Source organism: Hoplias malabaricus, chromosome 8, assembly GCF_029633855.1.
Source record: "Hoplias malabaricus isolate fHopMal1 chromosome 8, fHopMal1.hap1, whole genome shotgun sequence".
Taxonomy (NCBI): Eukaryota; Metazoa; Chordata; class Actinopteri; order Characiformes; family Erythrinidae; genus Hoplias; species Hoplias malabaricus.
The window spans coordinates 40,389,487-40,410,108 of record NC_089807.1 but is presented as its reverse complement, the minus strand read 5'-3'; the positions used below and the strand labels follow the sequence as shown (position 1 = coordinate 40,410,108).

Here is a 20,622-nt window from a genome sequence, read left to right as displayed (position 1 = left end):
TTAAAGCAACTTTTGGTAGTGAATTTACATCAAAATTACAGCTTCAAAATCATTGTGATGCTCCACTGAGCTGTAACAGGGAGAACGGAGCCTCTGTCATTGCTACACCGGGATCAGTCCTGCAGAAACTGCACTATGCAACTTTGGAGGAGGGTAGGAAACCACTCCCCCATCCCTCCACATACCCCTTGATTTCAGGACAGTGCTAAAAAAGTAAATGACACACTGCAACTGTAGGAAGAGCCCAGGAAGAAAAATACCAAATCTCACCCAGTGTTGGTTTAAAATGTGCATCCATTGCTGACAAAACCGTTCCATTGAATCGTGTAATTAAATAGGACGCTCCAGAGCAGCTGCAAATAAGCTTAAAGTCATCATGCCCAATGCCAAGCAGGAACCAGAGGGGTGTGAAGCCACCAGCATCGGACAAAAACACGTAGGACGAACTGGAGTAGTATTAATCATTCATTTTGTCCGTACAGTGCAACTGAAAGAGTTATTCAGTCCCTGAAGGAACCAGTTTGTACTCCAAAGAGTGGGTCCCTATCTGGGTGAGGCCATGATGAGAATAGGCTTAGTATAGAACCTCCACATCCAGGCCACAAGTCGTCAGGATTATGATTTTTCCCAAACACAAACTGGAGGAGATGACTGAGTGCTCCTTTAAGGCTGAACCCACTCTTGGCTGATGGACTACACTTGGGCAGGGGATGAATTTAATTTTTCAGCGAACCGATACTTTAACCTTAATGTGATGGAGGCAGCGCTCCAGAGCTGTGGGGAAAGAGTCTGGCAGAAAGGGACGTATCCATTACTCCTCTCATTTTGTCCTGACAGGTAACTGCAGTGGTTTCATACAGGAACGCTGCCAGAATGAGTGAGGATTACAGCCCACTGCCAGCTGGAGTTTTAGTCAAGGTCAGACACACACACACACACACACACCACATTCTTACATGGCACACACACACCTGCAGATAATACATCTGTGAAAATAAGTTAGAACAAAAGCTATAAATGGAAATATAATTCAACTAAACAAAATATATAAACAACCAGAAAATCTACATTAAACAGGAAAGGGTTTAATTTGGCAAAAGGACCGAGCGAAAAACAAAGTCTAAGACAGAAACTGAATCCAACTGAAAAAAATTATATCCCATCATTCAGCTCTGGAAAATATTACAGCATTTATTCAGTATAAAGAAGCGCTCTAAACATCTCGGTTTCTTAAAGTCCCCCTGCAGCCATCGATTAAACACCTAAAGCTCTTCTCTGTCTCAGATTTACAGCTGTAAAACCTATTTCCAACATAAATGTCCCTTAAAGCAACAGTAGGTAGTATTTTCACCTTAAAATTACAGCTTCAAAACCACTGTGATGCTCCACTGAGCTGATAGTGAGACTAGAGCCTCTGCTGTTGCTACTTCAGGCTCAGCACTGCAGAAACTGCACTATGTAACTTTTGGAGGCGGATTGGAAATCTCACTCACCTCTCTTCCCGTCTACCACTTGATTTCAGGGTAGTGCTGTAAAAGTGAACTACACTCTGCAACTGTAGGTGGAGCACTGGAGCAAAAATACCAGATCTTACCTAGTGTTGCTTTAAAGCCATTTTCTTGTTTCTAAATTGCCGAATTTCTGAAATACAGTTAAATAGAGGATTTTCATGAGGCTCGGACATTCAACTGTGTTCTCAGGAGTGATGAAGCTCCATCGAACACCTCTCGGATGCGCCAGTAGTGCCAAAACTAATCATCCAACATCAGCACCTCACCTCGCTTATGTTCTCGTGGCTGGCTGCCACCAAATTCTCCAAGAAACGTTCCAACGGCTGGTGTAAAGACTAGTTTTATTGCAGCTAAAGAGGAACACTCCTCAGTTCAGGAATTCTGGACGAGCAAGGGGAGGCAATCCTGCCCGCTCAGGGGCGGGGCTTGGCAGAGTGGTGGGTGGAGTCAGAGGTGGGGACTAGTTGCATATTCATATACCTGTGCATACTGAATGAAGGTGAGGAAATGAACGGGGCACAACTAAGAAGCACAGAGAAATATGTAAGAGCTGTGGTTCATTCTCATTTAAAGTAACGGGTGCTGAAACAGGGCCGTGCAGATGAAGGAGAATATCACGGTGTAGTTTCGTTTACTACAACGCAAGCCTCGTCAAATGAAGTTAGAAGCCAATGTAATTTCAAAGATGAATGATAATGAGTTACAGCTAAGACACTTTTAATTCATTAAAAGGAGACTAGGTGACATTTGGTTTTTTTGCTCCCGGGCACCCTCTACAGGTGTAATTCATGTTTACAACAGCATCCTGAAATTAAGGAGGAGGGCATTGATACATAGTGCAGTTTCTGCAGCGATGAGCCCAGAGTAGCAACGACAGAGGCTCTATTCTCCCTTTTACAGCTCAGTGGAGCATCACAATGATTTTAAGGTAAAAAGACCATCTAGTGTTCTTTTAGGTATTTCTGCAAGTGCTGGATTAGTGTCATTACAGTTTATAACCATCTGAGTCTACGGTGATTTGGCTGTTTTTTATTTTTAGGGATTAACGCTTTCATAAGTGTTCAGTATTGTCATGTTTATTCGTTTAATTCTAGGAATATTCAGAAATTCAGTAACATTCAGGATTATTGCAGTATTACAGTCCTGCTCTTCATCTCACTGACGGTCAGCAGTTCATTTTGTTGAGGGCAGCTCCTCCTTCACACCCCCACTCTCCGGTCCAGAGGGATTAATAGAGTTAAAGTCGATCACAATCCGGTCTTGCTTCGGCTTGAACTGCCTGAAAAACAGAAAACACAACATTCATTGTCTGTTGCCCTTATCCAGTTCAGGGTCGCGGTGGGTCCGGAACCCACCCAGAATCACTGGGCGCAAGGTGGGAACACACCCTGAAAGGGGCACCAGTCCTTTACAGGGCGACACACACTTACACATTCACGCACACCTATAGACACTTGAGTCTTCACTCCACCTACCAATGTGTGTTTTGGACCGTGGAAGGAAACAGGAGCCTGAAATGAAATGAGACGCAGTGGAGCAGCTGCACATGAGCCTAAGCTCACTATGTCCAAAGCCAAGCATGGGCTAAAAGGCTGTGGAGCAGTGGAACTGTGTTCTCTGAGAGTCCTTTGGGACAAGTTGGAGTGACAGAATCAATCATCCGACATCAGCACCTGGGCTCTCTAATGCTCTTGCGATTGCCATCAAATATTCACAGCAATTTTCCAAGTGTAAAGCCATCCCAGAGGAGTAGAAGCTGTTACTGGATCCAAGAGGATTAACCGATCCACTCGATTAACACCCTGCTTTTCAGTGGAACGTGGAGACAGACCGGTGTCTGTCCAGTGTTTACAGCAGGTGTTTCTGATAAAATGGCCACGAGAGAAGGTAGACGTAGGTAAAGAAAAGAGATGTAAACACACCTCAAACTCTGAAGAGAAGAGATGGAAAAGAAAGAGGAAAAGAAACAGAGCCTGAAACAGAGAGAGAGTAACAGAGGGAGCGAAGGGAAATAAGGAGGAGTGATAAAAGCAGCTCACACGTTCACACCCTATCACCCTCAATCCACTCCAGAATGCAGGAGCTCTGAAGGAGCCAATTACCCAGAATCCTCCTCTGGGGAGTGTGTGGGGTACTGGTTGTAACCGCAGGTTCCCAGACCTCCCGCCACGAATTTCACACACTCAAACCCAGCCTATTTATTCCTCTCTCTCTCACTCACACACACACACACACACACACACACACACACATAGATCTCAGAGTGCTTCCCTTTAGCTCTTCATCTTTCTACAGGGTTTTTGTGTTTTACATTCCTGCCTCCGTGCCACACGCGTCCATGAAACAAGTCTGTTTGATTAGAGCGACTCGTGTGTGGCTGGGAACATGTGGAGAACCGTGAGCAAAGCGTGAGGCAGAGTCTGAACTTTCAGAAGAAGCCACATTTTTAAGGAACAGAAATTTTATTATGAACCCAATTTGGAGGAAAGCTACCGTGGGGGTCCTGCTTTGCATCTTTTACATCGTTTGCCATGTTTTTCTCTTCTCCATACCTCCCTCAGGTGCGCTGTGGCTCTAAAAGGGAGGGGTCTGGGAAGTAGGAGGGCTCTCAGGTGTTTGAGGGGGTCTTGACTGAATTTGGACAAGGTTTAATTTACACCAAGCAGGGCTTCATTTTCAGGAGGTGTGTCATTTGCAGAAGCACTTTCAACTGCATTACATGGGGTTTTCAACTACGATGGTGCAGGGCTTTGATGATATTTGGGCTGGGCTTAAGTTGTGGGAGGTGTTTCAGCTGAAGTGGGAGGGGCTTCTATACTGACATTCGGTCATAGGAGTGGTTTTTATTGTACAGGGCGGTGTTTTGAATGCTTTGGGAGGTGTTTTCAGTCGTATTTGTGCAGGGTTTCATTGCACAGGGCAGGGTTTTGGTTGTAGGGGCAGGCAGTAAGGGGAGGATCACTGTTGTATTGGGTGGGGCTCGGCTGTACGAGTAGTTTACCAGCTTTGGTCGTATTGGGCAGGGTTCTCAAGATTCAAAAGTCTTTTACTGTCATTTCAACTATACGCAGAGTACACCTCCAAGACCACGGTGCAGACGGACAGACAGAACACCACAATACTGAGTGTATTCTGTGTTTTTCTGTAGAAGATCTGCACAGAAGTACAGTAAGAGCATATTATACAAAGCGCAAAAAAAGTCTGGGTTCACAGTGCAGTAGTGATCAGGTTATCTGGGATAAGTGGTGTGTGTGTATAAGAGTCCGGTGGAGTTGATGAGTCTGACCGCTTTTTTGGAAGGAGGTTTGATGGGCAGTAGGAGGGGTACTGATTGTGGAGGGAGGGGTGTTGGCTGTGGGAGTGGTTTTGTTGCATTGGGCTGGGTTTTGATTGCATTGAGAGGTGTATTGATGACACTTGGAGTGGTACTGATTGTAGTGGGAGTGTCGTCTTCTTTTAAATGCGTCTTGGAGAGAGAGACGCATTTACCCTTGTATAACATCTGGCTAAAACATGCCTCAAACCACCTCCTCTAGGAATTATAAATACAGAGTTGCAAGTGTCTGCACTTCTGCATTTTAACGAGGTTATTTTCGGTCCAGATATCATCCCTGTGCTGGTTTATCAATAATACAAAATGAAAACGTACATTACAGTTAAAAACGGTGTAATGTGGAGTAAATGTATTAAAAAGGACTATAATAACCACAGAGGGCATGGCACTGAAGAGTTAATCACACGCTCATCTTCTCCGCTGTCTGCGACAGCCCAGGTGTGTTTCAGCTCAGAGTGGTCAATAACAGACAAAAGTGGGCGGAAGACAGAAAGAGGGTCAGAGAAGGCATCTGCAGACTCCCACGCATCGTCTCCAGGAGAAAAGAGGGAGATAGAGAGAGAGAGAAAAGGAGTCACTCACAGCGGCAAAACGTTCGGACGGCGGTAATTGCTTTGCACTTTTCAGTTGATCAATTTCAGCCACTTCCCTCATGGATTCGAAAGAGAGAGCTGCTCATTTCCGCCTTAAACAAAAGTCTGCCTTAAAATATCCAATACCTGACCCTGAGCGGTCCCCCCACAAAGCCGAGGGGTCCAAAACAAATGCTTCTGCGCTGTTTTCTGCCAGACCTGAGCTCCAGGCCTGCTACTGTTGTTATTTAAAGGTGCAATTCATAGTTTTCCAAAAATAAAAACTAGAAAACATTTCTGACAGCAGCCATCTCAGATTTCTCCAGGCATTTCGGTGTCAGTATGACAGCAGTTTCATAACACAAAAAATAATAACTAATTATTAAGTGTCTGTAGATTTGACTGATCGCACCTTTAAGAAGAATTGTTTGCATGCAGTGAAATGAATTCAGGGACATTTAATATTCACCTATGAACCAAAACATTAAAAACACAGATTCTGCTGCATTACTGACCATGTGGGTTGCCAGCTCCTTCACGTTGCCGTATTTTCTTCACGACAGCTTCCTGAGGGCACCCAGGGTCCTGTACCTGGGCTTTAAAAGGTACAAAGTCTAACAGCACTGGGAGGATGGGTCATTTCTGCCCTTTGGCCCTTGTTATTTCTGACGCTGAACTCATTCGGTATGAATTAAGGCTCTGGAGCCAAAGCGCTGGACTGAGACGGAGCCGGACAATAATAATTGCTTGAAGCGTCAAAAGAGAAGACCTCTGATCGTCAATAGTAAAGGTTAAAGCGGTCAGGACAGTGATTACCAACACTGCTCATTTCCAGCGGCTCTCAACAGAGCGATATATATATATTTAAGGTGGAATGGACAGTTCTGTTAAGAAGCTTAGGTGCCAGAGTGGAAGTACTGAACCATTTAAGGTGGAACAGAAAGTTAAATTACAAAGCTTAAATGCTAAAATTTAACCGTGGCACCGTTTAAGGTGGAACAGAATGATCAACTATTACGCACAGGGGCCAGAGTGGAAGTACTGAAAATTTAAGGTGGAACAGAATGATCTATTAAGTCGCACAAATACCTGAATGTAAATTCTCCACCTTTTAAAGTGGACCTGAAAGTTAGCCGCCGGAATGTACTTGCTGCACCATTTAAGGTGGAGCAGAGAGTTCAGAGATCTTATGTGCTATTGTCTATTTTAGGAACTGTGTCCTTTATTTCAGTTTTATTTTAGAGTTTTCATCTCTGTACATCACCAGTGATAAGGGCTGCCAAATCCTTCACAGTGACTTGTTTCATTTCACGGCATTTCTGGCCCAGTACGTGTGTGTTAAGGTGTAAAACCCTGAGCAGGATTGGAGGGTTGGTCATTTCTGCCCTTTGGCCCTGGTTATTTCCGAGGCTGGACTCATTCGGTGTGAATCAAGGCTCTGAAGCCGCAGCGCCGGAGAGAGGGGGCGGTAATGATCTCCGAGATGCAGGAAGCGCTTCGCAGGCAGACGACAAGCTTCAAAAAGCAGCAGTGAGGGGAATTAACCTCTGCTCCAGCCGGCAGAAAGCAGTCTTCAAGGATGTTTCTGGGTTCTCGTCGCTGCTGGAGCCGTTTCTTTTGTCTCTCCGGGCTGATCCGGCTCTGAGGAGAAGGTCACAGCAGCGTTTACACAGTGCACTCCATACGGCTGCTGTACATTACGTGATGTGGAGCGAAGTCTTGACTCAAACACAAGCTCACGCTGCCACTTTCCCCTGGATCTCATCAGTCAGGACAGAAAGAAGTGAAGAAGGAGATGGAAAACGAAAGCATGAGCCCGCCTGTGGATATATATTAAAATGTATGTCATTAAAACATTAAATATTAATAACAGAAGTAATTAAAACGCGCCACTGCTGAAACATTGATGGGCTTCGCTCCCGCGGCTCGTTCCGAGGATCTGGACCAGGTCGAAATTAGATTAGCATCGCAGACGCGTTCCAGAGTGCGTGAGAGTGGCAGACGGATCACCACAAAGTCCGACACACAAATTAAACCCCAAGGCCTGGCGGTGGGAGACAGCTTCACACCTCAGAAAAATGGCTTCATTCCCGTCGCCACAGCAGCAGCCCCCGGCCGATCCAGACTCTTAGTTAAGGCTAAAGAAACCAGGAAAATGGGCTTCAACTTCATACAGAGGCGAAAAGAAACCACTGCAATCAGCAAGAGCTAAATATAACGGAAAAAGCTCAGCAGAAAAATCACATTTACTCAGAGCCCATCAGCAGGGACGTGACCCACGTCTTCAGGCCGGTTTATACTTCTGCACACACGCGGCAGGTAACACACACACTCTCACTCACGTAATAGATATATAATCATCTACCATTCATCAGTAGGAAGAGTGTGTTCTGTAAATGTCTTGTAAAGTTAAAGTATCGCTGTCCTGCTCACCTTTGATTTCTTAATCATTTGGGAGAAAAACAAAAAATAATGATAGGGATTCATTAAAATTGGTGGCGATCCTCTGCAGACACTGACCTGTACTGGACTTTAGCGAGGTCCAGCAGCCTCCTGGATGCAGTCATCTCTGGAGAATCATGATATTTATCAGACAGGTAGATTACTTCTTTTATACCTGCAGAGGAGACAGAGATGAGAGAGGAAGGAATGAGAGTGGATTGTGTAACAGTTCATAATTTCATTAAATATTAAGACACTTTTTATAAGCCAATCTGACACTTTATACTTTAGTTGGGGGGATACTCAGCACCTGTTCCTTTAAATGACAGTGAGCCACTCGCTGTTCACCCCGACCCCGAGTGCACAGCAGTGAGGAGCGAGGAGCAGAAGCTCTGGTTTTTAGCCGTTTTCCCGTTGTTCTCTTTCTTCTCCGTTTTTACTCAGTGCTCTTATTTCTCCGCGCTCATTGTGTTTGTTTTGCTTCGTTTAACCTCATCCTCCAGCTCTGTGATTGGACAGACTCAGACAAAGGGGCGGGGCGATTCTAAAGTCTCTGCATTTGACGTTAGAAGCGGAGCAGTATCAGAACGGCTCGTTTTAGCCCGTGTTTTCTGGCGCACAGAGAATGAACTGTGGGATCTTGTTTCACAGAGTGTGGGTTTGTACAGTAACAAGCAATGCATCTGTTTGTGTCTCAGTTTTTTAAAAAGCGCTGAAGGAAGCACCAACTTTCTTCACCTTTCTTCTGTAGGTCAGTAGCGAGGAGGACAACACTGGAGAGATCTGGTGCTGTTTTCTTTCCTCTGCGAGCGTCCTCCAGAGACGAGGAGCTGACACTCGTCCTCAGAGCCTCAGATAACGGCCAGTGGAAGTGACAGGGTGGCAGCCGCAGGAGAGGCAACGCGCTAAAGTCCTGAGGGAGAGAGGAAGCCCTGCAGCAAAGTCTGAGCCCTGCACGGTGCCTCGCCGCCCCTCGCGACTCGCCGAGGGAACGAGGACTTCACGCCGTTTTGCTCAGGGACGAGGACGAAGGAGAAAAGTGTAACTAAACCCTCTTCTCCAATCGGAACAGAATTCAATCAGGCTTCTGCTGCGCTGCTAAGAGCTCCGGAGCAAAACCGTTCAGTTCAGCTTTATTTGTGTAGCGCTCAGACTCCGCGTCCAAAACTTTGTGGACGTCTGTGCCTGGAACTTTTCAGTGTATCTTCCAAAAACGAGGGTGTTTTTACATGTAGTTCTTTTTTAAACAAACCACACTCTGTTCTCTTAAACAGAACCAGCCACAAATGACCTCAGGGGTTTTGTTCATTAATTAATTTCAATTCGGTTTTTAAAATTATAGAAACCTACATAAACAATAACAATAATAATAAAAACGATAATAAAAAATGACATCATACGATCCTTCCTCAGGTTTGTGTGTTCAAGCCCTTATTTTTTTTTTATGTGATAAATGAACTACAAGAGAATTATTTTCTGGTTCTTTTTAAACAGGGATTAGATCTTAGACCAGAACTCAGACCTCTGGAATATTCACTCTTAAAAATAAAAAGGTGCTTCAAAGGGTTCTTCAGGTCGATGGAGAACAATCTGAAGAACTATTTCATGATGCAAAGAAACATTAAATCGTGCCAAAGGTTCTGCAAATGTTCAGGGTTCTGTAGAGAACCGTTTTCTTTACCAAAGAACCTTTGTAAAACCATCACTTTTGTGTGTGTATGAGCATCACTCAATGCACCTTTTGTAGCGCCTTTATTTTTGGATAATTTTGGTCTCATTTTCTTTACTTTCATTTACTACTGCAGCGTCATTCAGTTCCATCTCCTTTTCATTTTTTTTTGGAAAACACAGAAAACCCTTAATATTTTTGCTTTGCAAAGTGCTGATGTTTAAATGGGGTTCTCGTTCCAGATCCAAATCCACTGCAGCGTCTTCCTGAGGCCACACAATTCCACATGCAGTTGTTTTTGAAGCAACAATAGGTAAGATTTGGGTTTGGGGTTTTTGTTGTTGTTGTTTTGCTCCTGGCTCCCCCTACAGTTGCAGATTGTAATTTATTTAGAGGATTATCTTACAAGCAAGGCTGAAGGTTTCCTATCCTCCTCCATAAAAGTTACATAGTGCAGTTTCTGCAGTGCCGAGCCTGAAGTAGCAAAGACAGAGGGTCTATTCTCCCCATTACAGCTCAGTGGAGCATCACCATGATTCTGAAGTAATACTGAGGTACAAATTCTACATTGTTTTCTTTTAATCCACGAGAGTTGTAGCTGGTTACAGCAAGACTTAAGGTTCTATATGTGAAACATAATGTGAAGCACACACAGGCCCCTCCATATTCACAAAGCACATGTCCTACAATCCACAAGCTAGACGTGGTCTCAGTGTGGGTCGTTTAAACGGGGTCCGAGTTTGTTTGACGTATTCATACATGCATGTATTTCAGACGCAGAAATGACCCTCACGGGCTCTGTCTGTCCTCAGAGCATTCCACCACAGGCTGGAACACTGCTGTGAAAATCTGATGGCAACCACAACAGAATTAGGTCCAAAACTGCCACTGGATGATGTAAGAAGAGTTGGACTCTCTGAGCTAAAACACTGGACAGAGCTTCAGCGCTCTACTTTACAATCAGCTCAAACTGGGTGAGACAGACCCACTTCCACGTGAGCGCTCTCATTAAGACCCAGCCGTTAAATGAGATGCTGAAACTCTCCGTTCCGCTTGCGATTTTCCAAATGGAAATGAAGCCGACCCACGATCTGCTCATTTTGGGATTCGAAAAAGAAAAAGTCTCCTCAACTGAAGATGTTCCAGCTTCGTGTGAGTGTGTGCGACAGGTGTCCACGCGCGCGTGAGTGAGAGACCGGTGTGTGCGAGCGAGTGACTGGGTGAGAGTGAGAGACCGGTGTGTGCGAGCGAGTGACTGGGTGAGTGTGTGAGACAGGTGTGTGCGAGCGAGAGACTGGGTGAGTGTGTGAGACAGGTGTGCGCGAGAGACTGGGTGAGTGTGTGAGACAGGTGTGCGCGAGAGACTGGGTGAGTGTGTGAGACAGGTGTGCGCGAGAGACTGGGTGAGTGTGTGAGACAGGTGTGCGCGAGAGACTGGCTGAGTGTGTGAGACAGGTGTGCGCGAGAGACGGGTGTGCGCGAGAGACTGGGTGAGTGTGTGAGACGGGTGTGCGCGAGAGACTGGGTGAGTGTGTGAGACGGGTGTGCGCGAGAGACTGGGTGAGTGTGTGAGACGGGTGAGTGTGTGAGACAGGTGTGCGCGAGAGACTGGGTGAGTGTGTGAGACTGGCTGAGTGTGTCCACAGGTGGGTGTCCACAGGTGGGTGCGTGAGACTGGGTGAGTGTGTGAGACAGGTGTCCACAGGTGTGTGCGAGTGACTGGGTGAGTGTGTGAGACAGGTGTCCACAGGTGTGTGCGAGTGACTGGGTGAGTGTGTGAGACAGGTGTCCACAGGTGTGTGCGAGTGACTGGGTGAGTGTGAGACAGGTGTCCACAGGTGTGTGCGAGCGCGAGTGACTGGGTGAGTGTGAGACAGGTGTCCACAGGTGTGTGCGAGTGACTGGGTGAGTGTGTGAGACAGGTGTCCACAGGTGTGTGCGAGTGACTGGGTGAGTGTGTGAGACAGGTGTCCACAGGTGTGTGCGAGCGCGAGTGACTGGGTGAGTGTGTGAGACAGGTGTCCACAGGTGTGTGCGAGCGCGAGAGACTGGGTGAGTGTGAGACAGGTGTCCACAGGTGTGTGTGAGTGACTGGGTGAGTGTGTGAGACAGGTGTGCGCGAGAGACTGGGTGAGTGTGTGAGACGGGTGAGTGTGTGAGACAGGTGTGCGCGAGAGACTGGGTGAGTGTGTGAGACTGGCTGAGTGTGTCCACAGGTGGGTGTCCACAGGTGGGTGCGTGAGACTGGGTGAGTGTGTGAGACAGGTGTCCACAGGTGTGTGCGAGTGACTGGGTGAGTGTGTGAGACAGGTGTCCACAGGTGTGTGCGAGCGCGAGTGACTGGGTGAGTGTGTGAGACAGGTGTCCACAGGTGTGTGCGAGAGACTGGATGAGTGTATGAGACAGGTGTCCACAGGTGTGTGCGAGTGACTGGGTGAGTGTGTGTGACACTGTCCACATGTGTGTGTGAGTGAGACTGTCCACAAGTGTGTGTGTGTGTGTCTGAGACTTGGTGATTCAATGCTCTGCCCAGTGATTAAGCACCACCAGAGGATGAATAAATGAATGAATGAATCTTCCCTGTGACTATTTGACCCTTCCACACTTTTTATTCCCATCACATTATGCCTTTAAATTGACTGCATTTCATTGGCACATTAAGATTCACATCCCCTCTCAGGCAGGAGCACCACACTATACCTTGGTCCTTGGGCAAGACTCTCAACTCTGCATTAACCCACAGTACCCATCAGTAACGTGCCTAGGACTGAGTGCTGCTGAATAAGAGCATCAGCCAAACGCAATTGCTATAAACGCCTGTATCTTTCCAAACGATGGAAAAACACACAAACGACTTCCACTGATCCAATCTCTAAACAAACCTGGTCATTTAAAGCCGTTTCCAGCACCGACGCAGCGGCTCTGTCCACCGCAAACAGCAGCAGATGGAAGAGAGGAGCCGAACACAATGGACCACTGTGAGAGAAGGGAATAATTCAGAGGAAAAGACCTGGAGAAAAGTCGGAGTTTTAACCGTCCCCTGAGGTGCTAATTAACTGATATTAGAATCCCATTTCCCTGCTTTAACGGGGTACACACCTGCAATCTCCACTAAACCCAGGGATGACCGGCGGCTCCGACTCGCAGGGGGCAGGAGGGGCCATTAGGAGCGGATTAGAAAATACTTGCTCTTTTTGAAGCAGTAAAATAACCCCCACAGACTCGGTACAAAGCCAAATCCTGAGAGGACCACTGACCAGAGCTGGACTCCTCTGCGCACGCCACAGTTTGACCTCTACACTCTGTAAAGAAAATACAGTGCATATTTTATGACTTCCTCACCACATCAACGACTTCTATTGTCTTTGTATTTTTTGGTCACAGCGAGGACAGACACCTGCAATGAGCCTCATTCGCTAAGAGCTCTGTGCTGGAAATCAGAGTTCAGTTTAAGGCTGGTGCTAATTAGGGATGCAGTCAAATTTCAGTAACAAATTTTGGATTTCAGTCTTGGACTCGCACTGTACAGCAACCAGAATCTACCAAAAAAAACTAAGTGCAAATTGTAACTAAACTAAAGTTATATTTGCCTTCTTTATCTGGTCAATTTTCAATTCCACACCCACAAAGAGCTCGGGTGTCAGAAAGAGAGTGGTACAACATTAAAGGTGGAATGGAAAATTCAGATAAGGAGCTGGAGTGTGTGAAGATAAGTGCTGCACTTATTTAAGGTGGAACAAAATACACGGACAAGACGCTTGGGTACTAGACTGTACTTAAGGTGGAATGAAAAAATATTTAGTGCCAGAGTTTCCTCTCGATGATCAAGTGCAGAGGGCGTAAGGGCAGCAGCTCTGACAAAGCTGTAGAGAAACTTTTTCCCCAAAAACCAAATCATTCATTGAGTTCCATTTTATCCCAAAGTCTCCCTCTGCTTCTACGGAGCTCTCTGTCGTTCACTGAATCGGAATACAACACACCTTTAGTTATTCACTGATTTGTTCACGTAACTTAGTCACTTTAAAGGGTCTGTGACATTTTACAAACTATATTCATATGAGAAAATATTCATTCATTCTCTCTCTCTCTCTCTCTCTGTCTGTCTGTCTGTCTGTGAATTAAAAACAAAAATAAAGACACGTAAAAGTGACCTCATTCCTGAGTGTCCTCTCTCAGTCAAACAGGAACCGCAGCCGGAGCTGGTGTGTTTGACACAAGTGTTGACAGATTGGAGTTTACTGTGAGTACCAGCTGCCTGGAGTGTTTACAAAAGAAAGAAAGAAACAGAGAGAGAGAGACCCCTACAAGGTTTCTGTCCTCCTTCTAAAACCCACACACACCATAGAGTATATAACCAAGAGTAAGGATTTCAAGCTCAATTTGGTCCCACCTCATCTCCCCCTCTCATCCCATTTCATTTGTGTGTGTGTGTGTATGGTGTGATATACACAAGCAGAGGACAGAGATCACAGCAGAGGCATGAACAGATCTGCCTTCACCTACTCGTGAAGAATGTTTATTTTGGAGCCGACAACAAGTTCTTAATTGCTGTGACCAATGGAGCGATGCACCTTATAATACCTGAAAGAAGCTCAAATTTAACTTAACCCACTTAAACTACACTAGTTTAACAGGAACCAAGGGCACGTTACCAGCTGGGGGCGCTGTGGGGGCTGTGTCTGAATTCAGCTCCAGAGCCAGAGATAAACAGACAGAGTCGTGGCTTATCGACGGTTTACAGCGCAGTCAGATACGAGTGAGATATGAGTCTGCCTGTTGCACTTGGAGTATTTCAGAGTGTGGTTCCACAGCCTCATGCTGAGCTCGTGAACTGTGAGAACAGCAGCGAAACATAAACGAGAACCTGCCTTGTGTCGCGCTGATCACAGACAGTATTTTCCTGCTTGAATTTCCTTGTGTTTTCCATTTTCCCACTTTAACATTAAAACATACACAGACTCGTCTGGCTCTGCGATCTTTACCCAGAACACCATCCAGAACGATACAACACTCTACATCACAGGTCCAGCTCCACTGTGCCATAACACTTTATTTGAGGCTCTGAGCTCTTTCTGGAACTTCTTTATCGCGACTCGCCCAGATTCCTGATGAAGAACCCACTGTTGTTTTTGCTTCCAGCTGTGAACTAACTTTTCTGGTTCAGGATCCAATTTACATCAGAGGAAACATGTCGAACGGCTCCAAATTAGGTTTGTGAATGTGTATTAAACCGGTTCCACGTTGGTGACAATGGCTCTCTGAAGACTGTGGCTGCTGAGCGAGTGTGAGAGGGTGAATAAGTGCAACAAAAGAAAGGAGGAGTGAGAGAAAAGAACAGGAAAAGAGAATCAGAGAATAACGAAGAGAGAGAGAAACCAAAAGAAAAACATATTGAGAGCACAATGGCGCACACCATGTTAGTGAAGAGAGGGAGGGAAGGAGAGGGAATGAGAAACAGATGGAGGGAGGGAGGAAGAGGGAGAGAAACAGAAGAGAGAAAGTGTGAGAGGGTTGTTTGCGAGAGACTTTGCAGTAAAACAGAGAGAAGAGAGACAGTGAGAATAACAATAGAAGAGGAAAACATGTCACTGTGTGGAAGAGCAGAAGGCTGGGAGGGTGAGGAAGAAGAAAGAACGGAGAGAGCTGAGCGTGTGTGTGTGAGAGAGAGAGAATGTGTGTCGGACTCCTGCTGAGCTCTCCACACAGCAGGGTTCCTCTCACCATAGAAATTCTCTCTCTCTGTCTTACATCCATCTCTCTCTCATCATACATGTGCAAACACACACACACACACACACGTCAGGGCTCCTACAGACACATGAGAGAGAGAGAGACAGTGAGAAAGTATGAGAGACAGTGAGAGAGAGACAGAGAGAGACAGGATGAGAGAGAGGGGGGGTGACACACAGAGAGAGAGAGAGAGAGAGAGAGAGAGAGTGAGTGTGTGTATGAGAGACAGTGAGAGAGAGAGAGACAGGGTGAGACAGAGGAAGAGTGAGTATGAGAGAGAGAAAGAGAAAGTCAAATTTCCATTCCACCTTAAATGGTTTAGCAGTTTCACTACACTAGAAAGTACAGAACATTACAGTAATACGCCTGAGTAGCAGAAGGTAACTGCTGCACCTGTTAAGGTGGAATGAAAACACAGAGAGAGAGAGACAGAGAGAGAAAGACCAGGTGAGAGAGAGAGAGACAGGGAGAGAGAGAGAGAGAGAGAGAGAGAGGCAGGTGGTTGGTGTTGCATTCTGTGAGTTTGCAATCACTTACATAATCGATTAGGGTTCTATTTCCTGCTCGGGTCTTGTTTTCAAGCATTGTTCAGTTATAAATACAAATATAGTTATAAAACATAAAAAACAGTTATTTAAACCGCAGAAAGGAGCTGTTCCTCAGTGGTGAGTAGAGAGAGCGTTCTGAATCCTGATTGGTCAGTGGTTAATGCTGTAAGGCCCTTATTTGTCAGCGCAGACTGTTGGGGGTTGATAGTTTCCAACGTAAACGTGACGTTTAAACACATTTCAGTCGCAGTGCATTGCTCCACAGAGAACTACATAATCAGCCATTACATTAGAACCACCTCCTTGTTTCTGCACTCTCAGCTCCACGGGCCACACAGGGTTACACACTATTACACAAAGGTTTCTCCTGCACACTGATCGGACATTTTCATCCACAAGGTGGCACTAACGCAACTATAAAGTCCTAGCGCTGTGCGGTTTTCTCAGAGGGGTGGGAGAGTGGGGGTCTTACCTGACTGAATGATGAGCTTGGCACACTCGTTGCAGGGGAACAGAGCCACGTACATGGAGCAGCCCTTCACGTCTGCGCTGTTCTTGTTCATGATGGCGTTGAGCTCCGCATGACACACTGCATCAGGACAGAGGAAGCAGGACACAGCTCAGACAACACAGCACTTAGGTCGAGCTAACTGCACAAGTGCTGCACTGGGATGAAGGCAAATGCCATCCATTGTTCAGATTTCCCCTATAACATTGATGTTAAGATGTAAACACAGTGATGGAGAGTGTGAATTGTTGACGTCGGTGGTGAATGGAAGCAGACGTCCGTCCTATAATACATTCCATTAAATTTTACAACGCACAGCACTAATACAAGCACTGCTGCATCAGAGAGTGTCACCGTAGTTTTATCATCATCACCCCTTCACATTGCTGGATGTGGAGAGGGAATAGTAACGCTGGGTTTGTGTTGGACACGTGGAGACGTCTGGTTCCGTTCACCTCCACTGAAGAGAAATCTGTGCAATCAAACACTTCACAACAAATCATTCTCAGAGACTGGAATATAGAGAACTTTGAGTTGAAACATAAATATAGTCTCTCAGATGTTCTCATTCACACACACACTCACACACACTCACACACACACACACACACACACTCTTCTGGTTACAATCTAAACTAATTATCTGTCAGTTCACTCACTCTCAATGAAGGAGAAAACACACAGATCTGAACAGATGTTTCTCTCCGTAACATCAGGCTTTACGTCTCGAGCTAATCACTGATATCTCTCTCTCGCTCTCTGTGTTAATTACACTAATTACTGTGGAAAAAAACACCTCTCCTCATCATCAGAGAAAGACAAGGAGAGAGCGAAAAAGAAGGAGAGAGAGAGAGTTTGTGTCAAAACACTACAACACACAAAGCAAATAAATCTGCTTTGAGTTTGATGACCTCAGACTCAAAACTGATCGTGTGGCGCCATCTAGTGTCTGAAACTTGCTTTACATGACACTTAAAAAGGTAATAACCCTCACAAAGCTATAACACACACCTCAAAACCACAGAGAGAAAGGACCCGAATCCAGATCTGAATTAAACTCAATTCAGCTTTAACCCTCTGAGAGCAGACTTCTGTGAAAAATTATAATTTTGAAATATCACCTCCTAGACATTCCACACTCATTGTCTATTTCATTTACTCCTCATACATTGTCACCCCCCAGTTCTTCAGGGCTGCAGTGACACTGACGTGGTGGTGGTGTGTTAGTGTGTGTTGTGCTGGTGTAGAGTGGATCAGACACAGCGGTTACTGCTGGAGTTTTTAAACCCTGTGTCCACTCTCTGTCCACTCTGTGAGACGCTCCTCCCTCATTGGTCCACCTCATCTGTCGCTGCACAGTGTGTGTCGCTCGTCCTCTAGTCCTTCATCAGTGACACAGGACGTTGTCGGCTGGATGTTTTTGGTCGGTGGACTGTTCTCAGTCCAGACACTGAGGGGTTTAAAAACTCCAGCAGCACTGCTGTGTCTGATCGTTTATTTACAGAACCCTTGAGAGGAAGCAAGAAAAGGGACACCCATCCTCCTCCAGTCAAAACTTGAGCAGACCCACAATCCAAACTACAACTCACCGTACGGATATTTAGTGTCCAGTTTGTCCTCAGCCGAGCGAGACCAGGGCAGCAGGTCGTCGTCACAGCCGTTGGGCATGCCGTTATACCCGATCCCCACGATCTTATTCTCCTGATTCACTATACACGCCCCCACCTGCGCAGCACAGTCTACATCAGTCCACCTTAAAAACAACCAGGTCTCTAGTGCAGTCACACATCACTGACATCACTGTGCACACTTCAGTCTCCCACAAAAGGGGTCGATACTTTAGTCACTGAACTAATGTAACGTAACAGATGTTGAAGACATAGTAAGGGATTAAAGAAAGAAAGAACGAAGGAAAGAGAAGGAAGCAAGAGGGAAAAGTCGTACGAAAGGAAAGCAGGAAGGAAGTCAGGAAATAGGAAATGAAGTAAACAAGGAGAAAGATGGAGGAAAAGAAAGAAAGAAGAAGAGAATGAAAGTGTCCAGCTAAATCATACCCTGTGTATTTATGGATCAAAAGGATAGAAAGTAGAAAGAAAGAAAGGAAAAAGTAGCAAGGTAGGAAAGAAAAGAAAGAATAGTGGAGTGTCCGAAAAGGCTCCCTACATCACTCACTTTATAGTGCACTATTATAGAGAACAGTATTCAAGAGGGTAGTGGACAATTTGGGACACGACCTCATGCAGGTTTTTAAAAGAACAACGTAGTGCATTTTGGGTATACACTATCTACTAGTGTACATGGGCTGTACACTTTTTATTGCAGTGCATTGTGGGATTGTTTGGGTGCCCTGAAAACTGTCCACTATGTTTGGACCCTAATACAAAATGGCAGAACCCCATAATAGTGCACTATATAGTGAATAAGGCACAGTTCTGGACGCAGCGAAATAAGGAAGAAGGGAAGGAGTCAGGACAGGTCAGGAGTAAGAAGAAGGGATGAGGGAAGGAAATAACGTAGGAAAGAAAGAAAGGAGTCCAGGGGAATGGGTCCTGTGTCTGATGCTCTGATTGAACCCGGGCTTACAGCTAAGGTCTGCAAACTTCTAAGGTCCGCAAAGTTCCCGAAACAGCTTTAGCCCTAAGAGACATTTACTGAACATCCTGGATGTTCAAATGCTGTAGTGACCCCCCAAAAAAGACAGAACGCGACAAGAAACGTGAGACAAAAATAAATGTGTTCTGTGTTGTTTCTTTGGTCTGTTTTATATTTCTCATATTTTAGCTTTATAGTGAACAGAGTCTGGGCTTTAATGAGTTAAATAATAACCCTTGTACCTGGGAGCTGGGGTCTTTACTCCTCTGAGCCGACAGAAACGCCACCGCCATGAAATACTCAGGCCACTCCAGATAACCCTCTCTCTTCTTCGCCTGGACACTGAGAGAGAGAGAGAGAGAGAGAGAGAGAGAGAGAGAGAGAGAGAGAGAGAGAGAGATCCAACTAGTCTCAGAAACAGGGACTAGACAGCCACGGTTTCATACATCACACACCTAAGGAACAAATCCATCAATCCATCAGCCTGGTGGGCGGGGCGTCCCAGCAGAGGGTGAGGTGTGAAGATAGAGGTGGGAACTAAGTGCATATTCACACAACGGTTTTTTTTATTAAGTTTAAGCTCAATATAAACACAAAATTAGAAAAAATAAGTAGAAAAGTATAAACACAGTCTAACTTCAGAAAGCACCAGACGTCAGAGTGCAACCACTTTAGAGATTTGAAGGCAACACAGTGGTCTGACTGCACCCTTTAAGGTGGAATAACTAGCCAACTTAAGGTGGCACGGAAATACTGTGCTCACCCGTTGCTGAAGGGAGCACCTCTGTTTTCCTCTGCACTCATTCTGCAAACGATCGTAAACCCAGCTGCTTAAACTCTTCAGTAGTTTAAACTCTCTCCACTGCCTTGCAGCTCACATGGGCGATAGCAGAGAGAACTCCCGCGAAAATTACGTCACGGCTCGACTGACCATGCGCGTGTCAACGCTGCGCAGAACAAGCGCCAAATACACCCCCACTTACAGAGAATCTGCCTTGGAGCCCCACCCCTTCCGGGTCGCGGTTCCGTTTGGGGAGAGAGCTAGAGGTTACTGGAACGTCTCTGCGCATTGCCTGCTTAACTACAGATCCCAGTTTCATTCACTTGTGGTAACTAACGGCGGAGTTTCTTATTTACCTCTTTCATCTGACATGTGAGTAATCAGTAGATTCAGAAGCGGTTTTAAACAGTATTTGAGCTAATGTTTCTGGGCTAGAAGTCACTGCTGCTGAAAGAACTGCAGCCTGCGTTGACCGTTGACCAATCAGCTGTCGTTTTGTCTCCCGGAAGTGACGTGCTGCCTCTGTGGTGAGGTTAAGTCCTGGTTTTAGTAATTTCAGTAAAGCTGTTTGTATCGCAGTGAATACTGTGTTGGCATCTTTAATGGGCAACTGCAACTAATACAAAGACACTCGTTTGGTGCACTTTTAATGTACTTTGAGGACAGAACTGTATGCTATTCTAGCATTAGTGCATATCAGGCTGCATATTAAATATTTTATATGTATACTTTCATATTTACTCTTATTTAGTTTTGTATTTTCATTTTTCATGTGATGTACTAGGTGCTGAGGGGGTGGATGTGTTATTTTTGATTTTGATTTGTTCACTATTTCTTGATTTCTTTTTTTATTTTTTTTTTTTTTTAGGGTATTTTGTTTGTAGTGGTCTTGATGCACACTATCTAGCCTGTACTTCTCTGTAGAGACTCAGCCC

The 20,622-nt window shown here is 45.5% G+C and overlaps 1 protein-coding gene across 3 annotated transcripts; it reads right to left on the bottom strand.

The window, feature by feature from the left end:
- Positions 1 to 1,071: 1,071 nt before the first annotated feature.
- dctd (dCMP deaminase) lies at positions 1,072 to 20,356 on the bottom strand. Of its 3 annotated transcripts, none has more exons than XM_066679981.1 (6): positions 20,044 to 20,356; positions 19,149 to 19,248; positions 17,904 to 18,039; positions 16,279 to 16,395; positions 7,938 to 8,034; positions 1,072 to 2,790 (listed from the first exon to the last, which is right to left on the bottom strand). In XM_066679981.1, the coding sequence occupies exons 2-6, from the start codon at positions 19,197 to 19,199 to the stop codon at positions 2,685 to 2,687; spliced, it is 507 nt and encodes a 168-aa protein (XP_066536078.1). In that variant the 5' UTR covers positions 19,200 to 19,248; positions 20,044 to 20,356; the 3' UTR covers positions 1,072 to 2,684. The 3 variants fall into 3 exon arrangements, with proteins under 3 accessions (XP_066536078.1, XP_066536076.1, XP_066536077.1); XM_066679979.1 differs by lacking the exon at positions 20,044 to 20,356 and adding an exon at positions 19,670 to 19,942 and having other exon boundaries at positions 1,076 to 2,790; XM_066679980.1 differs by lacking the exons at positions 1,072 to 2,790; positions 20,044 to 20,356 and adding exons at positions 4,994 to 7,237; positions 19,670 to 19,950.
- Positions 20,357 to 20,622: the final 266 nt, after the last annotated feature.